The sequence below is a fragment of the Ambystoma mexicanum genome, chromosome 7q (genome assembly GCF_040938575.1).
Source record: "Ambystoma mexicanum isolate Mex_15411 chromosome 7q, UKY_AmexF1_1, whole genome shotgun sequence".
Classification (NCBI taxonomy): Eukaryota; Metazoa; Chordata; class Amphibia; order Caudata; family Ambystomatidae; genus Ambystoma; species Ambystoma mexicanum.
Window position 1 is genome coordinate 326,432,751 of NC_090941.1, and position 22,300 is coordinate 326,455,050.

Genomic DNA, 22,300 nt, shown 5'->3' on the forward strand with positions numbered 1-22,300 from the left:
ACTCATTTCTTATAAGACTCACAGGGAGCGATTTTGGGAGTCTCATAGTTCTTTGCCAAAATATAGCTTCTAAAATTGGTAGATAGTCAATTACGTTGCAAGGATAAGTTTCAATACCGTAGAGTAACTTTGGTACAAGTTTGCATTCCTAAAATTTGATAGCAGGTTTCAGGGAAAACAAAGTTTCTGGTTGATCTTTAGTAACTGGGAAGAGAGAGCATGTACTCGATCTTTAAACCACAGTCTTAATTTCCCAATACAGGGTTTTGCATTGATCATGATGACTAGATAAGCCATGAATGTTACAGTGTCAAGCTTTATATCACGTATCTTCCATCGAAAGGATCTTTAGATATTCCGTCTGGAAAGTTGCATAATCTTTGTCTTCTCAGGGTTGACCTTCAGAGAATGATCCTCAATATATTTAACAAAAGAATTAATCAATCTCTCAAGGCCCACCACAGTAAAATCAAAAAGAATGACATCGGCATAAACCAAGGATCTTACCCTTAGGTTGCTCAATTTAGGTGATACAAAAACGGAAGACTTCAGTGAATCGTCTACATCAGCAAGATAAAGATTGAACAGACTAGCCGCCAAAACACATCTCTGCCTTAGGTGTAATGGTTCAATGCTAAAGATCCTTATTTCATAAACAAGGTATGAAACAAACAGAGTTGAAAATCATGAGAAGTGCGAGGATGCCAAAATGGAAGTTGTAGAGGCTTACTTTGACCAACCTAAAATTTCACATCTGCAATCTGAAAATATTTGACTAAGGAGGTAAATCAAGAATCTCCATTTGAAAATCTCTCATATAACTCAAGTCTTACGTCCACCCGATACTGTGCTATTCATAAAATAGACACGCTCTTAGAGGTCACACAAAGGGCGATATTAAAACTGTACACTATTATGGTAAATATAAAAATTCTGGTAACCAATGAATTACTTTAGACCTTGGTGTACAACTGCATACAAAAGAGAAGGGCAAACTTTAACCTTTGTCTGACTTGTAGTTATCTTGGCATGACTCATTTGTGGTTTGTTGTCTTGAAAAATTGTTAATCATATACATAAAATGCAACTAGAAAGACGAAGAGAAAAGTATAGGTTTATTTGAAGACAGATGGTAGTGAATGATGGCGTTCCAAAGGATTCTGAAAAAGCTTCAAAGGTAGTACATGATCAATCATGGATGCAGATCAACCTACAAAACAATATAAACAGAATGTACAAGTGTACATTTAAGCATTTGGAATACTTAAATCAAATTAATGAATGGTCACTTACATGTGTTCAAATACCCGAGCTGACAAAACTTAAAGATTGCAGCAATAAACAGAGCAGAACAAGTTACTTACCAACTGGTAACGTTCTTTCGATTGGATGTTCCTCCAACGTATTCCTCATTTTAGATGTATTCCATCCAGCTTTGCTGCTCTTCGGAAGTTTTTTTGGCAGAGGGCGCCGTGCATCGATGTCGTCGAGTCGATGGTCCCTCGAAGGCCTCCGTCGAGGGTGACGTCATCGGGTCTATAAGTAGCACGTGCAGCACCCCTTGGCCTCAGTTCTGTTTTTCCCCTTTTTATCTTTGATCTTGTACTATGTAGATTGTGCCGGTAGACAGGTCTAAGCCTTGCGAGATTTGAGATGGCAATAACCCGGAAAAATCTACAGAGGGGTAGGCTGGGAGGGCGATGAGGAATATGTTGGAGGAACATCCAATCGAAAGAACGTTACCAGTTGGTAAGTAACTTGTTCTTCGAGCGAATTGTGTCCTCCAACGTATTCCTCATCTCAGATGGACTCCCAAAGCAGTATTTTGTATAATTTCTCTGGAGGAGGGGTTAGATTTTTTCAATGCCCTTGGATGGCGGAATAAATCACTGCTTTTCCAAAGGTCAGCTCCTTAGACTGGGGAGCATCCAGGCTATAGAATTTTGAAAAGGTGTGTCGTGAAGACCAAGTTGCTGCTTTGCAAATGGACCTTATTGGAACACCTCTTCGAAGGGCTGTCGAAGAGGCGATGCCTCTGGTGGAATGAGCCCTTAACTCTTCTTGTGGGTCTTTTTGTGCTAGTCTGTAGCATTCTGAAATGCAAAGTACGATCCAGCGTGAAATGGTCTGTTTTGTCACTGATTGACCCAGTTTCCTTCCTGTGTAACCTATAAACAGCTGGTTGTCCACTCTAAGTCTGGAAAGTCTAGAGATGTAAAAGCTTAAAGCTCTTTTTGGATCTAACCTGTGTAATCTTTCCTCCTCCTTAGAAGGATGGAGTGGAGGATAGAATGCGGGTAAAACAATGTTCTGACTTAAATGAAAATCAGATATTACTTTCAGTAGTAATGATGGTTTAACCCTCAACACAACTCTGTCCTTATGGAACACAGTATAGGGTGGCCCAGAGACAGTGCCTGCAATTCGCTCACTCTTCTTGCTGATGTTAAAGTAACTAATAAGGCAGTTTTCCATGTTAGTAATCTTAATGGACACGTGTGCATAGGCTCAAAAGGAGCACACATTAAGAATTTTAGGACTAAATTGAGATCCCAAATCGGTACTTGAGATGGGTGAGGAGGAAAACACATTTGTGAGTCCTTTTAAGAATTGTATTATCAAAGGAATTTTGAAGTAGGAGCATTCTTCCGACGAGCGCTTGAAAATGGAAAGCCCTGCAAGGTAACCTTTTATTGTTCCAATATTCAGACCTCTATGTGCTAGGGTCAGAAGGAAAGATAGTACTTCCGGAATAGAACATAGAAAAGGATCGACATTCTTTTCTCTGCACCAGTTGCAAAACTTTTTCCAACGGCAACGGTATAGAGACTTTGTTGTTGGCCTGCTTGCCGAAAGCAACACCTCCATAACATCATCTGGAAGGTTACAATCCCTGTATCTCAGCCTTTCAGATACCAAGCATGAAGGTTGAGCGTTTTGACCTCTGGGTGGAGAACCTGACCCTCCATTTGAGAGAGAAGGTTGTCTCTGAGGAAGACGTACTGGAGGACAGATGGACATGTCTAGAAGGTCCGGGTACCACGTTCTCCTGGCCCAATCCAGGGCAATTAGGATCATGCGGCTCCCGAAGCTTCTCAGCCTCCTGATGACCTGAGGAATGACGGGAATCGGAGGGAACGCATACAATAGTGGGAAATTCCACTCCACCACGAATGCGTCCCCCAGGGCTCCTCTCAGGGGAAATTCCCTTGAGCAATACCTTTCGCATTTTCGGTTGATACCAGTTGCAAATAGGTCTACTTGAGGGGTTCCCTAAAGGGCGAAGATCTCTTGAATGACTTCCTGAGGCAGTTCCCATTCGTGGGACACCGTGCTCTGGCTGCTCAGAGCATCTGCCGTCATATTCTCTTCCCCGGCTAGATGAATTGCCGTTAAAGAGATTCCCTCCTGAATTGCCCAATACCAGAGCTGCATTGCCTCTCTGCACAGAGGTAGTGACACCACACCTCCTCTTTTGTTTAGGTAATGCATGGCCACTGTGTTGTCCGTCATTATCAGGACATTCTTTCCCCTGACAGATGGCAGGAAGGCCTTCAGCGCTAGACTGATTGACCTCGCTCTAAAAGGTTGATGTGTAGTTTGGACTCCGATGGAGACCAACAACCGTTGATTGTCCAATCGTTGGCATGAGCTCCCCACCCCATGAGTGAGGCATCTGTCAATACTGTGATCTCTGGCCATGGTTGCCAAAAAGGTTCTCCTTTTAGGATGTTCTCAGTACAGGTCCACCTTAGAAGATCTTGTCGGACCTTGTTCGGAATCTGAAGAAGATCTGTCATTTGAATCGAGAACTGGGACCACTGAGTCTTTAGAGCCCACTGAAGGGATCCATCCTCAAGCGTGCCTTTGGCACCAGGAAGATGCAGGTTGCCATGAGGCCGAGCAACCTTAAAAAGTCGTATGCCTGGAGATTTTGGGCATTTTGGAATTTGGAAACCATCTGAAGAATGTCTTGAGCCCTCGACTTGGGAGGCGAGCTCTTTCCCAAGGATGTGTCTAATACAGCTCCTATGTACTGAAGCTGTTGGGAAGGTGTCATTTGCAACTTCTTGAAATTGAGGGAGAAGCTGTCACGCTCACCTGATTCCCACGGAGGCGCAGGTCTGGCTTCGAGTGCTGATGCTTCTTCAATGGTGAAGCGCAGGACTCTGAGGATGGACAGGTAAGGCCCCTCTACTCTGGCTTCTCTGGCTCGCAGGAATATTCCCCTTAAGGTCTGGAAGGATGAGTTCTCCATCCTGCTTCTGATGCAGGGGCACGTTGAAACCCAGTTACTTCACTGGATTGAGGTTTGATGGGAGTTCAAATAAGCTTGACTATTCAGGTAAGGCGCTGTAAGAGTTCTGTAGCAAGTTCAAAAGTTCAAGCTTAATAATAATGTTCATTGTCTTATTGCAGCAAGCGCTAACGCTTATGTCTTTTTCCCCTTAGGGGCCGGGGTTCAGAATGCCGGAGATATGGCGCCGACCGAAGTGAAACTTGCAGTTCCAGCAAATGACAGGTAAGTTCTGGATGAGCGTTCGGGTAATGTCTTTGCATTCGCTCATTCAATGTCTGTCTTTTTTCCCCATAGGGGCCGGGGTCCGGAATGCCAGGAAGCGGCAGGACCCGAAATGAAATGGGAATGACCCAACAGGTAAGTCTTAGAAGGAAACTGAGCTTTTCCTATTCCCTTCCTTCGCTCACCTTGTGTTCTTGTCTTTTTCTCTCTAGGCTCTGGGATGTGGCTGCGGATCCGGATGATCGCTGCTGAAGATGGAGGTGCCCAGGAAAGGTGAGTGAAATGCAGCGCTGCAGCGATCGAAGCGAAATGCTTTTAAAAATGTCTTCCCTTTCAGGATCGTCGGTGTGATGTCTCCGTGATGCAGCTTTAGCAGGTAAGGTCTTCTTTCTCTCCAATTCTCTCTTAGCAGATGACCCAGGATGCTGACAGGCGTGGCTGAAGTCCAGATGCAGGAGCTGACACAGTGAGCGTCCAGCTGCGAGGAACAGAACAACGCGAAGCGTGAGTTGCTGATCGGGCGTGGTTAAAATAGCTTTGGAAGAAGTTCCAGGTATGTATCCTTCCACCGATCAGGTATGTATCCTTCCCCGACCACACCCAGGTGGAAAGTAGTCCCACAGGTAAAGTAGTTCCATTCAGGCCTCAAGAGGGCCTGGATGTAGCAGCATGGTCTGCATCAGGTAAGTGCACATTAAAACACTTGAACACATGTCTAGCTTTATGAGCCTGGCGCCTAAGGCGCCAGGACAGGGGTCCAACATGAGCATGGCGCCTAATGCGCCAGGACTGTGTCCAAAGGGCCCCAGCTTGGGCCCGCTGGCACTTCCCTGGGGGGAATGATGCCTGCCTCTGGGGTTGCTGGGTCGGACCTGGCTCCTTGGAGGTAGGCATCATGACAGAAGCCCAGTCTGTGGAGGAAGTGGCAGGTGACTTTCAGATGATCCAGTGCTTGCTCGGCAGAACGCGAGGTGCGCTGCCACCACTACCATTAACTTGGTGAAGACCCTCGGGCGGAGGTCAATACGAATGGCAGGACTCGAAACTGATAGTGTGAGTCGCCAACTACGAACCTCAGGTATTTTCTGTGCTTGAGATGAATCGGCACATGAAAATAAGCATCCTGGAGGTCCAATGACACCAACCAGTCCTGAAGTTGAAGGGCCTGAAGGATCTGAGAAAGGATAACCATCTTGAACTTGTCATTCCCGAGGAACTTGTTCAAGTTTCTTAAGTCCAAGATGGGTCTCAGTCCTCTGTCCTTTTTGGGGATCAAAAAATACGGGCAGTACCATCCCTTGTTCTTCTCCGCTGCAGGTACTGGTTCTATAGCATCTTTCTCCAGCAGGGTTAGAACTTCCTGCTGTGGGAGCGGGTTCGAAGGCTTTAAAGGGTGTCTCTCTGGTGGATTGCTTTGAGGTTGCGTTAGAAAAGGAAGGCAGTAGCCTTGGGCTATTATTTCTAGAGCCCAAACATCTGACGTAATGGCTCGCCATTCTTGCAGATGCTGTGACAGCCTGCCTCCTACAGGTGTTTTGTGATGCAAGTCCTCAAAGTGGTTTTGTGGCGGATGTTGCAGCCGCTGATGGCAGTGAGGCTGCAGCTGGAGCTGACTTTGCACGTTTTCCTCGTCCTCCGCAAGTGGCCTTTTTCTGGCCCCTTTGACTGGCCATTCCTCTCGCCTTTCCATATGAGGTGTAGTAACGATAGGATTGTCCCCTCCACGATTGTCCTTGCGCACGAAAAGGCTGAGGTTGCCTAATAGCAGCTCCTAAAGTTTTGAAAGCTGCTTTTGAGGTCTGCAACCTCTCAAGGCTCTCGTCAGCCTTGTTGCTAAAAAGGTGAGACCCGTCAAAAGGCATGTTCAGAAGGCATGTTCAGAAGGCAGTTCTGTACGTCTGGTGCAAAACCAGACTTCTGTAACCACGCAAATCTGCGCATTACCGTGGTAGTGCACATGGACCTGCTTACACTATCCGCAGTGTCCAATCCAGATTGAAGGGATTCCTGCATGGCTTCCTTTCCATCTCCAACGATGGCTAGGAACCCTTCCCTTTCTTCCCCTTCTGGTATGTGCTCTGCCGACATTGCGATTCACTCCCACAAAGTGTACGAAAATTTTGCCAACGCACATGTGGAGTTGGCAGATTTTAAAGCCATACTCCCAGCTGAAAATACCTTCCGTGCCCAGCCATCCACATGCGTATCTTCCCTGTCTGGAGGGATAGAAGGGTTCGCAAGTTTGTTAGAAGCTGTGGCTGCCTGTATGACCAGACTCTCCGGAGTTGGATGTTTTGACAGGTAGCCGGGGTCGCTACTGGCCAGGCGGTATTTTGAGGCGAGGGATTTATTTACCGGAGGAATAGAATCCGGAGTTTCCCAATTCTTGGCCACCCTGTTTTGCAAGGCTACATGAAAGGGTATTACTGGGTCTTCGGTGGGACCATGGTCCAATAGATCTGTTAAATCATCTTGGATGAATTGGGCTGGTGGTCTAGCCCATCCTAAGTAATCTACTACCTTTGTCATTAATTGACGGTATGATGGACTGGCATGCTCTCCTGTTTCTGGTCTACCAAAGTCATTCTCAGGAGATGTGTCAATGCCACTTGCATTGTTTAAAGATTCCACCAAATCCCTCATTCTGCTTTCCTCGGAGATCAGGCATTCTGGGATATTTGGGGTGCCATATTCTAGCCCAAAAGGTAAATGTTCCTCACCAGACCTCTCTTGCTCCTCAAAAATTGAGGTCAGGGATTTGAAAAACTCCTTCCTGGGGAGAGGCTTGAAAACCTTCTCTGGGAGAGGAGGAGGAGGAGGAATAGGTGTAGTATCAGGCTCTGAGGATATTGCAGGTTTTGTAACCTTATCCTTCTCTTTTTCTGGCTTTCCTGGCTTGACTGGAGCCTTTGGCGCCGAGGGTTTCGGTGTCGACGTCGATAAGGGCGTCGACGTTGATAAGGGCGTCGACGGCATAGACGTCGATAAGGGCGTCGACGGCATCGACAACATAGTGATCGTCGAGAGGGTCTGCTTCGAGGCGGTTTTCGAAGATTTTTCCTTCAAGGTGTGATGGGTCTCGGACGGCGTCGGTGACCTCGAACGGTCGACTCGACACGAGCGTTTTTCGCTTGGCGTCCTGGAAGGTTCCCCATCCTTCCTTTTTCGATCACCCGGGCTCGAGGGCGTGCAAGTGTCGGAGCGAGGACACTCCCGGCCGGCTTCTGAAGAAGGCGCAGACCGAGGCTTCGCTTTCTCAAACACCTCCATCATTTTGACCCTGAATGCTTCCCCACTCTTCGGAAGACGAATGTTACGCGGGGCATTTCATCCTTTTCGGAGACTCGTCTGATGACAAGGTGGAGGGAGACCTGTGGCGTTATTTCTTCGTTTTTTTTTACAAAGACGATGACCGATGGGAATCGCTTCGGGACCTAGATCGATGCCTTTCGCGTTGAGGAGATTTCTCCTCACGGGATCTCGACTCGACGCTAGAGGCTTTACGATCGGTTTTTCGACCTACCTGTAGCTTTCCTCTCCTTTCTCGCAAGGCCTTCCCCGTCATCGCCTGACACTTCGTACAGGCCTCCATGTCGTGGCCTTCTCCGAGGCACCACAAACACTCTCGGTGCGGGTCCAAGATCGACATTTTTGAGCCGCACGACTTGCACTTTTTGAATCCTGATCTCGTGGTCGGGGTTGATGACGAGGACATATTTCGTTTGTATTATATATTATTCTTCACAGAACTCGAGGCGCGCTGAATGTCCGAAGCAACGTAAACTGCGGAAAAACGGAACTGAGGCCAACGGCCGCCTTGCGTGCTACTTATACACCCGATGACGTCACCCTCGACGGAGGCCTTCGAGGGACAATCGACTCGACGACATCGACGCACGGCGCACTCTGCCGAAAAAATTTCCGAAGAGCAGCAAAGCTGGATGGAATACATCCGAAGAGCAGCAAAGCTGGATGGAATACATCTAAGATGAGGAATACGTTGGAGGACACAATCCACTCGAAAAGTGCCTTTGATTGGAGGATACTTGATCTGGCGAAGGCTCCACTAATGCCATCCATGCAGAGCTCCACAATAGACTGATCAAGCCTCAATGGACAGGCATAATTGCCAAACACCGCAATGGGATCACAAGCTTGCTGGTGTTGCAGGGTTGTCTGAAAGCCAAGGAAGTATGGTCTGCAAATATCGCTGTACTCCAATGTGGCTGACCTTCTGTGAATTACTTTTTACATAATATTTTTCCACTTTGTTTGCCACAAAAAGTAGATGGTAAATTAAGGTAAGGTGGAGGTTGTGATGAAAGGGGGGGGGTTTGGGTCTCTCCCTCACTTTGCGGCTAAATAAAATGGTAAAATCTGCAAAACAACTTCGGCAAAAGAGTAGATCGGTAGAATTAATTCAGCAAAGATTCATAGTAACGAAAAATCTTTGTTGGTATCGACAGAAAAATAGAGTAAAGGGCGCTGAAAATGGCAATTCTAATCTGAACCAGATTGGGGAAATCCACAATTCCCTTTGGAACGAAGGGGTCCATGCTTTTATACACAAAAGTGAATTTATTAAGAGGAATGACCCTTCATGTCATACATTCTTGTCGCCCCCATAGGGGAAGCAAGAATGCAGTCAGACTGTTAGGACAATGAAGCCTGCCTAATGGAATAGGTGACACGTTCAGTGGAAAGGACAACCTACTGATTGTTTTGGAGGGTGACTTTAATACCATCCATCAATGGCAAATTATACACTTGAGTGGGACAACAGGGAAGAGGTTCCCTTGGAGTTCCAAAGGACAATAGCAGGATAGAATGGGGGAATTTTTGAAGTTGGCAAAAGGTCCAAGATTAAGATGTGTGAATGACCATATAATGCCCAACTCCCCTGTTCCCCCTACTTTGGTAGTGTGGGACACAGACTCCGTTATTCACTGTATTGTCATTCCAGAGGACTGTGGCGCACAATATGGCAGTAGCCAAGAGTGGAATCCTATTATAATCCCATGTTGTGAAGGGGACATATAACTTCCCACTTCCACAACATAGATTAATGTCAGTGGGATCTAGATTGGGGATCCTCAACTAGTGACCAAAAATAAAGTGTGTACCGTGTAAAACCAGTTGGACTCCTTCGAGTCTTAATACCAACCTTGAGATGAAGCAAGGCTCCTTTGTCAAGTTTGCCGAAGGAGCTTAGGACCATATTTAAACTGTTTCCAATCAGGCTAGTAAAGAGTGACTTGCTGCCTGCTTCAATAAGGAAGGTCAAGTAGCCAAGATTTAGATAACCCACAAATTGGGGATGACACATAAAACCTGTCCAGAAGAGATTCCAGGCATTATGGCAGAGCACTGGAACTTGGTTAAGAGCAGAGTGTCAGAGTGCCAACTAATGTGTGTGGTGTAACAGGAGAGGCTTGGCAGAGAAAAAGTGGTCTGGAGTACAAGGAGGCACCAGCATTGACCAGGACAACAACGCCTTTCTGTGTGGTTCTGCCTAGAGTCTCAAGGAACCTGTAAGGTTCTACAAAGTATGCTATTCAATGACCACTGAAAAATACAGAAAACCAGTTTTATTTTAAAAGAACAATGATTGAATCTTCAGGTTTACTTAAACGTATGCCTTTAGATCAAGATTTCAGAGTGGTCAAGATCTCTTTCTCTCATCCTCTCAGTCTGGTTTGCGTTAGTATTAATGGCTGAACAGGTCGATCAACTAAAACTGTCAAGATGCACATCTTTCCTGTGCCTTGTATCTGAGAACCTGTGAGGTGCTTATTGGCAGGGATCCATGTTGTCACCTCTGGGGGAGTGGCTGGTGTAATGCCCGGAGCCGACACTGAACCTTCCCTTGAGAGTGAATCTCCAGGGTGGGGACCCAGGGAGGGGCCCAGAATCGACTATCCAAACCTCAGAGCAGCTCCCTTGGGTTTGACGACAGCATAAAGTCCTGGCCAGAGTATCGTGAATGATGTCCTTGACGAAACCAGTGCCAAGATGAAGGGAGTCACAATCATGAAGATGCAGGATTCAGCAGAGTTCCGAAGTCCAAACTACTGCAGGAAATGGTGCGACTAGGTAGAGGCAGATAAGGATTCAGGGCGACAAAGGACAAGCAAGGAAGAGTGGCAGGAGCAGCAGCGAACAGGGAAGCAGAGGGAAAACCGAGACTGAGGGAAGGGGTAAGAGGTCAGACAGCAGACGAAATGAAAGGAACAAGGGCATAGTAGCAGGTAACTAGAGAAAAAGTGAACACAAAGTTAGCACCTACGGCTGACCCAGTCCCTATCTAATGCCAAGTCCCGCAAGGGTCTTGTGTTTCTCCCATGCTTTACAATATCTTTACTAAGCTCCTTTTTGATCGTCTTGACGACCTGGGTATCACATACACGAGCTATGCAGACAACACCCAGGTCCTCATTACACTTTCTGATTGCTATGAAATAGATACTCTGAAACTAAATGAAATCTACCATAAAATCCAGGCTTGGGTGGCTAAACGCAGAGTATGTTTAAACAACAAGACTGAAATGTTGATCGTTGGATCCCAGGCCTGTCTTAACAAGCATGACCCCCGTTACCAGTCATTCACTATTGACTGCAACATCATAAAAGTCAACAAAGAAGTCAAAACCCTGGGTGTCTATCTCGACTGTACTCTATCGCTAAAAAACCAAATAAACTCTAGTTTCCACTACGGCCTACACTAATAAACTCATCAATGCATGCAAACCCTTTTTGTCCACTAACAGCTGCCTCACCCTAGCGAGGGCACTGATTCTGTCCAAACTGGATTACTGTAATACATTATTTCTCGGCTCCACTAATCAAAACCTGAACAGACTACAAGTTCTCCAGAACAGTGCCCTTAGATGCGCCCTCAACCTACCATGTACCACCCACATCTCCACCATCAGAAATGATGTTCGATGGCTTCCAATGTGTTAGAATTAAACTACGTACCCTTGTCAATACTCACAAATGCCTATTGCTGACAACATCACCCCATAACCTATCTGACAAATTGTCAAGACAATGCTCCACCAGACCTGCTAGAGCCCCATATTTACACCAACTGAACATTGCCAAGTTTAACCTGAAAGCAGCTGGTGGAGCGAGCTTCCCTGTGCTAGCAGCAAAGTGATGGAACTTGCTCCCCACAGACATTGGAGCTGAATCTTCCTTTTGGTCTTTTAGAGCCAAGGTGAAGGATTTGCTTTTCACCCAGCAATGCTAATCCTTTGCATCTCAAACTCGCCATCTCTGCAGCCAGTCTAGAATGGCCCGCCTGCTCTAATTACTGCATCTCTAACATTTGTGACATTTTGCTATGACCACTCTGTAACCTGGTCTTCACAATGTATTTATACCCATCACTTGTAACTATTCTCTCGCATTGTACTCTGTATGTGTAACCTGTGTTATGTTCTAAGTTTAATGCGCCCAGATACCCCAGGGTTAGGCTGCGCTATACAAATAAACTAAACAAAGGATCACTACCAGCATCGGTTAAAGTAGGACATTAGAGTCGGAATGATGTTCCGCAGCACATGTCATGGGAACAGAGATGTCAGCCACTTTGCGTGTGTAGGGAAAGAAAGACTTGCAGCCCAGTGCCTGAGCATCAAGTTCATGATGGCAGGGCCCGGCACCCATAAGAATCCCAGCCCACTCCTACACAGCACTCTCTTTCTGCCACCAGCATCTGCGCTCCTCCAGCGCTCCTCCAGCGGCACTAGGACCACTCTGGTAACACGGATCATCACCAATCGCCATTGTCTCCAGGGAAGTACCGTAGGACACCCTGTTCAGGGTGAGTAACAGACTTCTCTTGATTCTATTGGTGCCAGTGTCTCTGAGATCAGATCAGCAATCATTTCACTTGTTTCTTTAACTATCAGTTCCTCAGCGCTACTGCCACTGAGGTTTTGAACCAGGTTCCTAGCATTCCTGTGTCTTGCTTCTTTAGTAGATTTCAAAGAAACTGTGCTGGAATCACTGGTGATTAGAACCACACTTGTCAGCATTCAACTCTTGGTTCTTTAGTAGTGGTTAGCACCAATGTGTTTGTCTTATTGGAGGTTAAAACGACAATCTAGGTTCCCTTTTGCTTGTCAGTACCAAAAGACTGGTTTTGGAATCTTAGAGTAAAGCCCCCCACCACCAAACAAAATCTCCTTGATTCTCAATTTTAGTTTTTATAAAGTGCTACAAGCATTGAGGCTTCATAGCGCTACCATAATAAAAAGACAAACATAATACCAAGTTAAAAAACAGGATCTGAGCAAATCAGTAATGAAAACGTAGCTAAAATGTACAAATAATCCTAATAAGCAAGACAGCCATTCAAGAAAGATCTGTTAGTCCTCCTTCAGATCAACTACCAGTCTCACGGTCGAAGAAACCTTTGGCAAATAATGGCACATACACAGAAAAAGTGGCAGATTACTTGAAACACTGCAATCCCTATTCTTCTGGGAACACCAGTCCAACTTGAAGCTACGTAGGACCTTCAGGTCAATGACCCCCGGCCCTGTTCTCTGGTGAAGCTATACCAGAACTTCATTAGGAAGGGTCTCCCTGGATTCATTCACAACAGACATCTCTATGTTGGTAATGATGAAATGTATTTGATACATAAGGAGTCCTCTTATGGTCTTATCCCTTATCACTGGCATCTGAGATTTACCCCAACCTCAGACTATGAGTAGTGACAGGGTTAATCTTAAAGTGAGCCAGTCGGGTTAGGGCCGAGAAGACCAATGCTGGTTTACGAACCGGAACAGAAGATACTGCACTCGAGGCTTGTGATCGCTCTCCGGTTACCAAGGAAGATGATTGTATAATAGCATGCGTATAGGAAAAATCTTCAAACCCCTGACAGCCAACTCCCAAAGGTGTTAGTGAAGAATGGTCCACTCTGTATTTTGATCCATTTGGCAGAAGTTGTCCTTTTTTCCAGAAGGTATGGTGGTATGCACTTGTCCAGCTAGCCCACCCATGTGCAGAAACATTATATTAGCCTTGACTCACAACCATTGCTCAGGGGTAATGTGCTCTTTTTGCAGCATAGATTTATCCGGTGTTCCCCCACCCCACGACCGCAGCAAAGGCTGGGGAAGAAGGTGTGTCGCTGACTCTTGAGAACCCTTCTCCACTCTTTCCACCAAAGATTGTGTGGCAATAAAACAAGACAGTGTTGGGTCAATGGTATCTCCCGGTGGGATTTCTGTAGAAGTAACCCCTAAATTGGCTTTGTTATTTGCCTGACAGACAAAGCCTGTTCCCAATTTCAAACCTGTCTTGCGGGTGTCCAGAGCCGGGCCAGAGACATCCTCATAGCTGTCATCTAAGGAAAGATCTATTCTCCTATCCTGAAGCCTGTGTCTCCTGCACACACTAAGTGCCAGGACCTCAGTCAAACGACTTGTTAGGTGTTAGAGGAGCGGCCATTATGCCATGCTCTACAGATGCAGGTTCAAACGTCTCATGTATTAGGTCATCTCTAACCGGTTCTTTTATTCTCCCTGAACCAAGACGAGCAGAACAGGTAGACAGGGCAGAAAGTTCAGGTAGATACGTGGATAAAGGGTGTGTGAATAGGGAAGAGAGATTAGCCAGAGGTTTGGGTATCTTTTTAGGGGCACATGACATGCTCTTGTGACAGGCATAATGTATAGTGTAATTCAGACTTTCCAATAAGTCAAACTTGCCAATGAAATAAAATATCTCTCAAATTTCCCAGGAAAGTATGTCTCTCCTGCAAGGTGCATACACGAAAACAAGATCAGCGAAAATAGACAAGAGAGAATCCAAACCCCGACAGGTCGCCAAAAACTCCAGCTCCATCCAACTCCTAACCTAATAATGGTGCTTACCAGCATGCCTAAGGTCACCACAGATGTTATTATTGAAGTGGGGCTCTGCCACAGATTGTGGCTTCTCACCAACATAAAAAAGAATACAAAGTATTGGAGAAAGAACGCAGGCGGGAGAATGCCACTTACCCCTGACAACAACTGAAAAACAAAACAGCAAGCAACAAAAATGCCCCGGGGCTGACACAAGCTCACCAAAGTCGGCGTGGGGGAGCACAAACACAGAGGCACAGACACCCAGGACGCCTGAAGCACTACGGTGCTGCAGTTCGAGGATAGTTAATCAGGACAGCAAGGAGGTGAAACAGCTAGAGGAAAGGACCCCTCAATGGTTCCGAAGCATCATGCCGCACTGCTACCAAAGGTAACAGACGATTCTGACCTAGTCATCTTGAAGCCTTGCACAATGTTTACTCTCTTACTTTTAAACGCCCCTCCACCATGCTTTTGCAGTGTTGCAAGTACAAGTCAAACATACAATTGTCCAGGGCTTTATTTTGCTTGTCAGCATCAGCGTTATGCTCTTTAAGTGTTAGAACGACTAATCCCAACATGCATTTTTCCTAGGTCACTTTTGGTGGTTAGCACTACTCTGTATTGACACAGGCAGTAAAAACCACACCTCACAACACTGGAATCACTTGGCTCTCACTTTGCGTTTTCCCAGTCTTCTGCCCAGAGGTCACCCAACACCTCTGCAGTCTTTCTCCACCTCCTCACCCGCCCACCCGTTCAGTACCTTTGTATTCACCAGTGTTCAATTGCTGCCTGGTACAGTTGGCCATCTGTGGTGATGTGTTGTTAATCATCTTGTCGGTATCTGAGGCACTCTGGGAACTGCTTTTACTCTCTGCTCCCAAGGGGCAGCCTGGATTTCCTATCTCTGTGAATTTGCTTACAAACTCCTTTGCACCTTCCAGAGCACTTGCCCAAAATCAGGGACACAGACATCTTCCTCAGGTGATACCTGTCCATGAGGTCAGTTTGTGTTTCGCTCATTCCCTGCATAGTGTTGACCATCTGCGCCTTAACGGCATGCTGTACTCTAAATGACTCAGCTGTGCAGAGTTCTATCGGTGTCCCAGATGCACACAATTCTCTCTGTAATTACTTCCAACCTTATCCTGCTGAAAGACCCTGCATCTTTGTGGCCCTCTTCTATTTATTTTCCCTGAGGATCCATTAGCAGATTCACATGCTTGTGAACATGGAAACAAAATCTTATCTTATCACAGACACCAGTGACCTCCATGAGGGTATAATTGACTGTCCAGTCTATAGCATGATGTAATCCAGTAAAAGGTGCTGATGATGTGGACTTGCGTGTAGGATAATGAAAACGCAGACCAATATTGTGGTGACAAAGTGACAGCCGGGCAGGAAAGCGGAGGCCCACTGGCTATTGCATATGGCAACGATTCTCTGAGGCAGTTTGCATTCACCCAATTCTGATGACACCCTGAAACTATTACTAGAGGCACAATGACAGATTTAGGAAGCCTTCAAAATGTTCAATGGGACCGAGTAGCTTGAGAGGGCAGCAGGCAATTGTTATGAAGGGATACTTCTCCTAAATCCCAGATAAGAAACACCAGGCGTTTTGCTCATTGGCTTGGCTGGGTCATGTGCCTCGCCTGTACTGACTTAAGTGGAAAAAAGCGCAAGAAGAAAGATCTGAAGTGTCTGTACCTCAAATAATTAGAGAATTCATACATTTATTTAAAAGTTGAGATCCTACTGGTTGGAGCCCATTCTCAGAACGGCCAGGATTCCTAGACTTGCAGAAGTCATAATGTTGACGCTCAAAGCAATCCACCCTTCCTGCGATTTGCGCCACTTTATAATACTTGGGCAGTGCTTGGAGCCAAAGACAGCATTTCGATCCGAACCCTGCAGGGGAAAAAGTTATATCAACTTTGAGGTATGGTTTAATTGTATGCAAGTCTGGAGTTTGTTTATTGATTGGATTTATACATTTAAGTTTATATTGTTATTTTTGTACAGTATTGGTATATGTGTTATTGGGCTTAACTGTTGAATAAAGCCGATTGATTATACAGAGATGGCCATATCCTAGTAAGCATTAGTGATCAAATTGAAAATAATTACATAAGGAGAATTTGCTAAGAGCAACCCTATTCCTGTGTTGCAAGGGATGCAACATTTAAAGGAAAATTAACACAAGGAAAGGAGTATGATGTTCTACATAGAAAAGGGAACTTTAATAATGTATTTGTTTCAGTCGAACCCTTTGACAAAAATGAATGGGGAAAAGGGTTCAGAGATGAGCAATGCTTAAAACCATTTGCAGGGATACAGCCCTTAGTGAGGGTGAACGTTAAGCTCTGGAAAGCCAGTACGCGTCTGCTCCCACCCACACTATATTGGCTGCCATTAAGTCCAACCGGAGGTGTTAAAGCTGCATGTGGAGCAGGAGAAGAAGTATTTTGCTAGGCCAACTGTGGCTAGGACATACGAGACAGGAAGCACCCTGGCAGGACACGGTCTAAACTGATTCAGATGCAGAGGGGCCCAAACTATGTGACTGGGGTGCGTGATGTGCGCCAGCAGATGCAATACTCTGATCATGGTTATCAGTGAAGTCTTTGTTAAATGTTATGAAACACTATACATGGCACAGGATGGGACGGACTATGAGGGTCTGCAGCAGCTACTGGAGACTATCCCGATGTCTGTCTTATCGGAGAGTGCCAGAGAGCAGATAATCACTTCCTTCACTGTAGAAGAGCTCCTGCAGGCGATTAGGGGACCTACCGAGAAATAAATCCCCAGGCCCGGACAAGCTCACTGCCGACTTTTACACTGAATATGGGGCTCTCCTAGCGCCCTACATGTTGAAAGTGTGGGAGGAATCGGTCCAGAGACGCTGCGGGAAGCTATTATTGTATTATTAAAACCTGGGAATCCCTGTGAGGAATGTGGCACCTGTAGGCCACACTCTCCTATAAACGTGTATGATAGGGCCATTGCCAACAGATTGCTACCTTTGATGTCCGCGTTAATACACCATGACAAGGTGGGTTTTATAACAAGGTAGTTCCATGTCATTTGACCTAGGTGGTTATTTAACATGTCCTGTATATCACCCACTGCCCATGCAGTGTCTTTAGAAGCACGAAAAGCATTTGACATGGTGTCCTGGTTGTTCCTATTTGCTGTATTGCGTAAATGTTACCTAGATGGTGAGAGACTCATTCACTATATCACACTTCTATACTCAAGCCCGACTGCCACTGTTCGGGTCAACGCTGTACAACCTAAACCGTTCCAGCTTGGGAGGGCAAGACAGCCCGTTGTCGCCCATACTTTTTGCTTGCCGATCGAGCCTATGGCACATCTGATCCGACCACCGCCAAAGGAGGCGTAGAAGTCGGATGGTGGGATAGCCTGAGATCATCTTCCTGTACGCCGATGATAGATCAGAGATCCTCAAACAAATGAACACCCCATCATGGAGGACATCACCCACATTGGTCATCAATCAGTGTTCTCTGTGAACTATGGCAAATCTGAGGCATTACCCTTGACGGACGATAAACCACGGCCTCTTGGGCATTAATGTTGCAATGGGCACTGGACAAGTTCAAATACCTCGGGGTTTCGGTCTCCAGGGACAGAGGTACGCAGATGACCGACAACTTTACTTCCCATGCTACATATGGGCATACAAAAATTGACCTTTGGTCACGAGTGCCAATGTCACTAGCGGTGCAGTTGGCCCTGATTAAAATGGTTCCGGTGCCCAAACTGCTGTACTTTTTTGTGAATGTTGCTTTATAGCCTGGCCTGAGTAGCAGTACTTTAAAGAATTGTGCTGCAACAGGTCTAGATTCCTGTGGCAATCTGGGGCCGTTTGGAAATAAGGAAGGCCATGGTGCGACCATGCAATAAAGCAGGGTTTACTAACCCTCACATGGAGATAGATTGGTGGGCTGCCCAGGTGCAGTTTGCAACATATTGGTATGGATCGGATGGGCTCCCACCACATGTTAAGTTGGAGAAGGTGTCAGTAGGGGCGGTAGATCTGAAAACATCGATCCTTGACACAAGCTAATAGGATGATTGCCCATTCGACCCTGATCTAGGAGTGGTGATCAAATACGTAAATGTTGTGATCTAACGAGTAGACCTTTGAAAAAATAAACACAGGGTAGGAGTCTTAAGGATTGTTAGGGGACTAGGAAGAGAGGCAGACCCACATTTCATATTTCAAATAGTGTATAAGCATTGGAATGTTAGAAATGGGTGTTACACACATGCCCCTGCAAGTAACTGATGGACTGGTGCTTAACGAATAGGGAAGAAATAATGAAAGCCATTTGCAAGTTCACCGAGTGTAAAAAAAAAAATACAAAAAATAAAAAAGAAAGAGTACGGACACAAAGAACACTATGTCGGTTTCTCCCCAGCACAATAATGAATACTGTCATTATGGCCATCAATTCCCCACCTTCTCCAAATGGCGATTTGCAGTGTGCTGTTTATACACGTAGAATCTAAGCACAATATACAAGTCAACCAGTGAAACCCAATATATTTCCTACCTTTCAAAGACAAAGTCCAACTCTATTTCCCAACGTTTTATATTCTAATGGCTCCAAGGCAAGGGACTGAAACATTAATTTTGCATAAGAATCTGCAAGTTAACATAAGCTTCCCCACACATATCCCAATCAAATAGATGCACATATCAGTCTCCCATATGTTTTACTGGCAAAGAGAAACATACAGACCCAAGTCAGAGGCAGCGTTCCCATAATAATACAGTATTATTGAAAAAGGTGTTCCCAAAAACGGCAGGACCGATTTATACCAAACTTGAAAAAGGTTACCCAAGATAATAATTGTTAATTGGTTCACTCAACTTGGAGCTTTATGTGAGAACGTGAGAAAAGCCCCCCTCCCACAGTCCCCCAAATAACTGAGCTTTTGTTAGTTATGTCAAATCAACAAAATGACAAAGAGCATGCACCCCAGGTGTGCACTTGGCCCCTTCATCCATTCAGCAAAAGATATTCCTACAGAACACTGCACCAGCTGATTGCATGCACGCACTCGCTGAGGGACAAGCTAGGTGGAATCAATCATTCTGAAGAAATATGGAATAAAGTCCTATTCGGCGGTGTCATCTGGAAAACATCGTCATTGCTCAAAGATGCGAACGATCATAGACACGTTTCGCCCGGTTTTCCCTCATTTTGAAAAACATGTTATGATGTGCTTGGGACAGGAGTAGAATAACCGCCAAACTCTATACAAAGGCGATCTACAAAAAGTGAGGAGCCTTGCATTATGAAGGTCGTTACAGTAAAATGCATGACCGTGAGGGTCAAAACAGTCACAGGGTTATTTACAGATCTGATTCAGGGGGGAAATACACTCCGCCTGGTAGGCGTTCAGGAGTAGGTGAAGGTTTACACTAGTACGAGAAGCCAAATGCAAACCACAGACCAGAGGCACCTGTGCTGAAAGCAGCTGGGAGACCGAGGTCGGCAAAGGGCGGGTTACAGACATCAGGCTGTTTACAGGTCTGCTGCAGAGAGAGGCCACTGTAGCCTCTAGGCTGGGTACAGGTGGGGGACAGACAGGCTGGCAAAGTGGTCAGGCTACTTAGGGCCTAGGGCAGAAGGCGAAGTCAGCCACCTGTCTGGGGCAGAGGGTGAGGCAAATCTCCCACCTGGCTTCGCGCAAGTCTGAATTCCTGAGAGAGTGGAGTAGACAGCAGTGCTTGCAAGAAAGTGAAGCACCTGTTAATCTAGAATCATTCTCCCAGAAAGCAATATGAATGTCCCTGCAAGCTACAGCCTTAACATCTTCATTTTAGGCGCATTCTCATTAGCAGAGTGAGATGTTCAATGTAATACTTTTACATCGTGTTTCGTTTCAAGGGACAAAAACACTAACTGGTAGCAAGACAAAGGTTCGTTTGCCCAGCTAAGTACCACCATCTTACATTTATCCAGGTTTTTGGGAGGCGACCTTGGCTGGCTTGGATCTGCCCCTCTAGTTGAAGAGCACGCTGTAAACTGGCTAATGACCCAGTACAACCCTTTTACACACGTACTCCCAGAGCAATTGAACATGCGAATACTTACAAGTAAATCAAGCTTTTAACAGTTGCTTGATGATTTCTAGGAAGATGGTGCCTTGTGAAAGAAGGCTGGCAGGATTGCTCAGTGGGTTAACGCTCACTGCTGAGGTGCGTGTGATTCTGCAGGTTTCATTCCGAGCAGGGCTAAATCGGCCTTGCATCCTCACGAGGCCATGCAATAAGGACAACTTCGGGCGGGTAAACATACTGCATATAAAAACGTTCTATGCACTGTGCTTTGGCGAAAGCGCTCTATCAATAACACATTATCACCATTATTTGTTTAACTAAATTGTTCATCTTGGTGACTGGATACATGGATTCATTGTTTAAGATTCACCACTTGAACAACAAACAAAAATTAGGGCAAACAAATGTATTGCAGAGAGTCTGAAACTGCTCATATGTGCAGTGTAAATAAATATATGTATTTTTCTTTTTACTTGATTTTTAATTGGATTAGTATTACTGTCTTGTATGAAACGTTTGTATCAAACTATATCACAGTAAATAAATAATAAAAATGGATGCTAAAGAACTAACTCATGTACACCACGCCGCTTGATACTGCCCAAGTGGCCGCCCCCGCCAGCTCTCAGATCCTGCTTTCTGTAATCTGGTCAACGATGGTCACAGGGGCGGGGGGCGGGGGGGGGGGGACTCCTGCAAGGATAAAGTTCTATGAAGCGCTCTGCGGGCACGGTAGGGACGGTAGGGAGGCATACACACCACCTATTCGCGTGTTGATTCTCCAAGGAGGGTAACACTCAAGAAGTTCCAAAGCCAACAGAGATGAACATTTTTAGGAGAGTGATGACCGGCTGCTTGGTGGGGGAGGCCTTAGGTTGAAGGTGCGCACTCCAAAAGATGGCGATTTATCAGGGGTGTCTTTTATAGCTCAAATACCTACAATGATCACAATGCAATATACCAACTCTGTTACCCTCGACAAGTCCTAAAAGGGCAATTCAGTTCAAACTACTTTGGATAGATGAGGGTCTCCAAAGAAATCCCTGAAAAACATGAAAACTGGTTTTGCTCGCTTCTATAGTTTTGGGACTCAACCGTGTGTGTGTTTAGTCTGAAAGCAGATCTCTCGTTTGATCTCGGATGGATTTACAAAACAATATAAAGGCAGAGGAGAGGGTTAACATGAAAGCACTTACACCATGCGGCGGGTCCTTTAGAAAGAGACAGGAAATACAATTTAAGATGCTTAAGGGGAAGAAAGGAAAATAATCCTTGCCAGCACCGTCCTGTGTATTCATTTCATGTATTGACTCGGTGTTTGACTCGGTTACCTCTTGTGAAATCTGCGCAGCCTGGCCTTTCTGTTGTTGCAGGTCCTTTACAAGCAACGAGTTCTGCTTTTCTAGCTGCAGCAGCCGCCTTGCCAAGTGAACACTGCCAAGAGAAGAAAGCGAGAAGTCAAGCGCGACACAGACCAAAGCGTGCATTCGCAAACAGGCGCTCATACTGCAGCAGCACGGCCAGTGAGGAGGTCTAGATGATGAAGACACGCAGCACGCCGGCTTCACGCTAGCACAATGCCCACACTGTGGGCCTCCTCCACTACCACGCTGAGAAGGATTAAACGGCCAGGAATTAACACGCAGTCGAGTCCATTCAGATAGAACTAGTGATTGCTTTTATTCTACATACATTGCGAAATTGTTACTTCTATTCCAGTGGATAATAGATGCATGGAAAAGCGGTACTCACCGTATTTTATGCATACTTAATCCTTACTCCCCTTTCAAAATCTATACGAGT

General features: G+C 45.7%; 1 protein-coding gene across 1 annotated transcript in view; it reads right to left on the reverse strand.

Moving 5' to 3' along the window:
- The window catches only part of PIBF1 (progesterone immunomodulatory binding factor 1), a 1,771,771-nt gene that overhangs the window by 496,119 nt on the left and 1,253,352 nt on the right, over positions 1 to 22,300 (reverse strand). Inside the window, exon 14 of the mRNA XM_069639889.1 lies at positions 21,829 to 21,931. Coding sequence (XP_069495990.1) covers positions 21,829 to 21,931 — 103 coding nt within the window. The remainder of the gene's footprint in view (positions 1 to 21,828; positions 21,932 to 22,300) is intronic.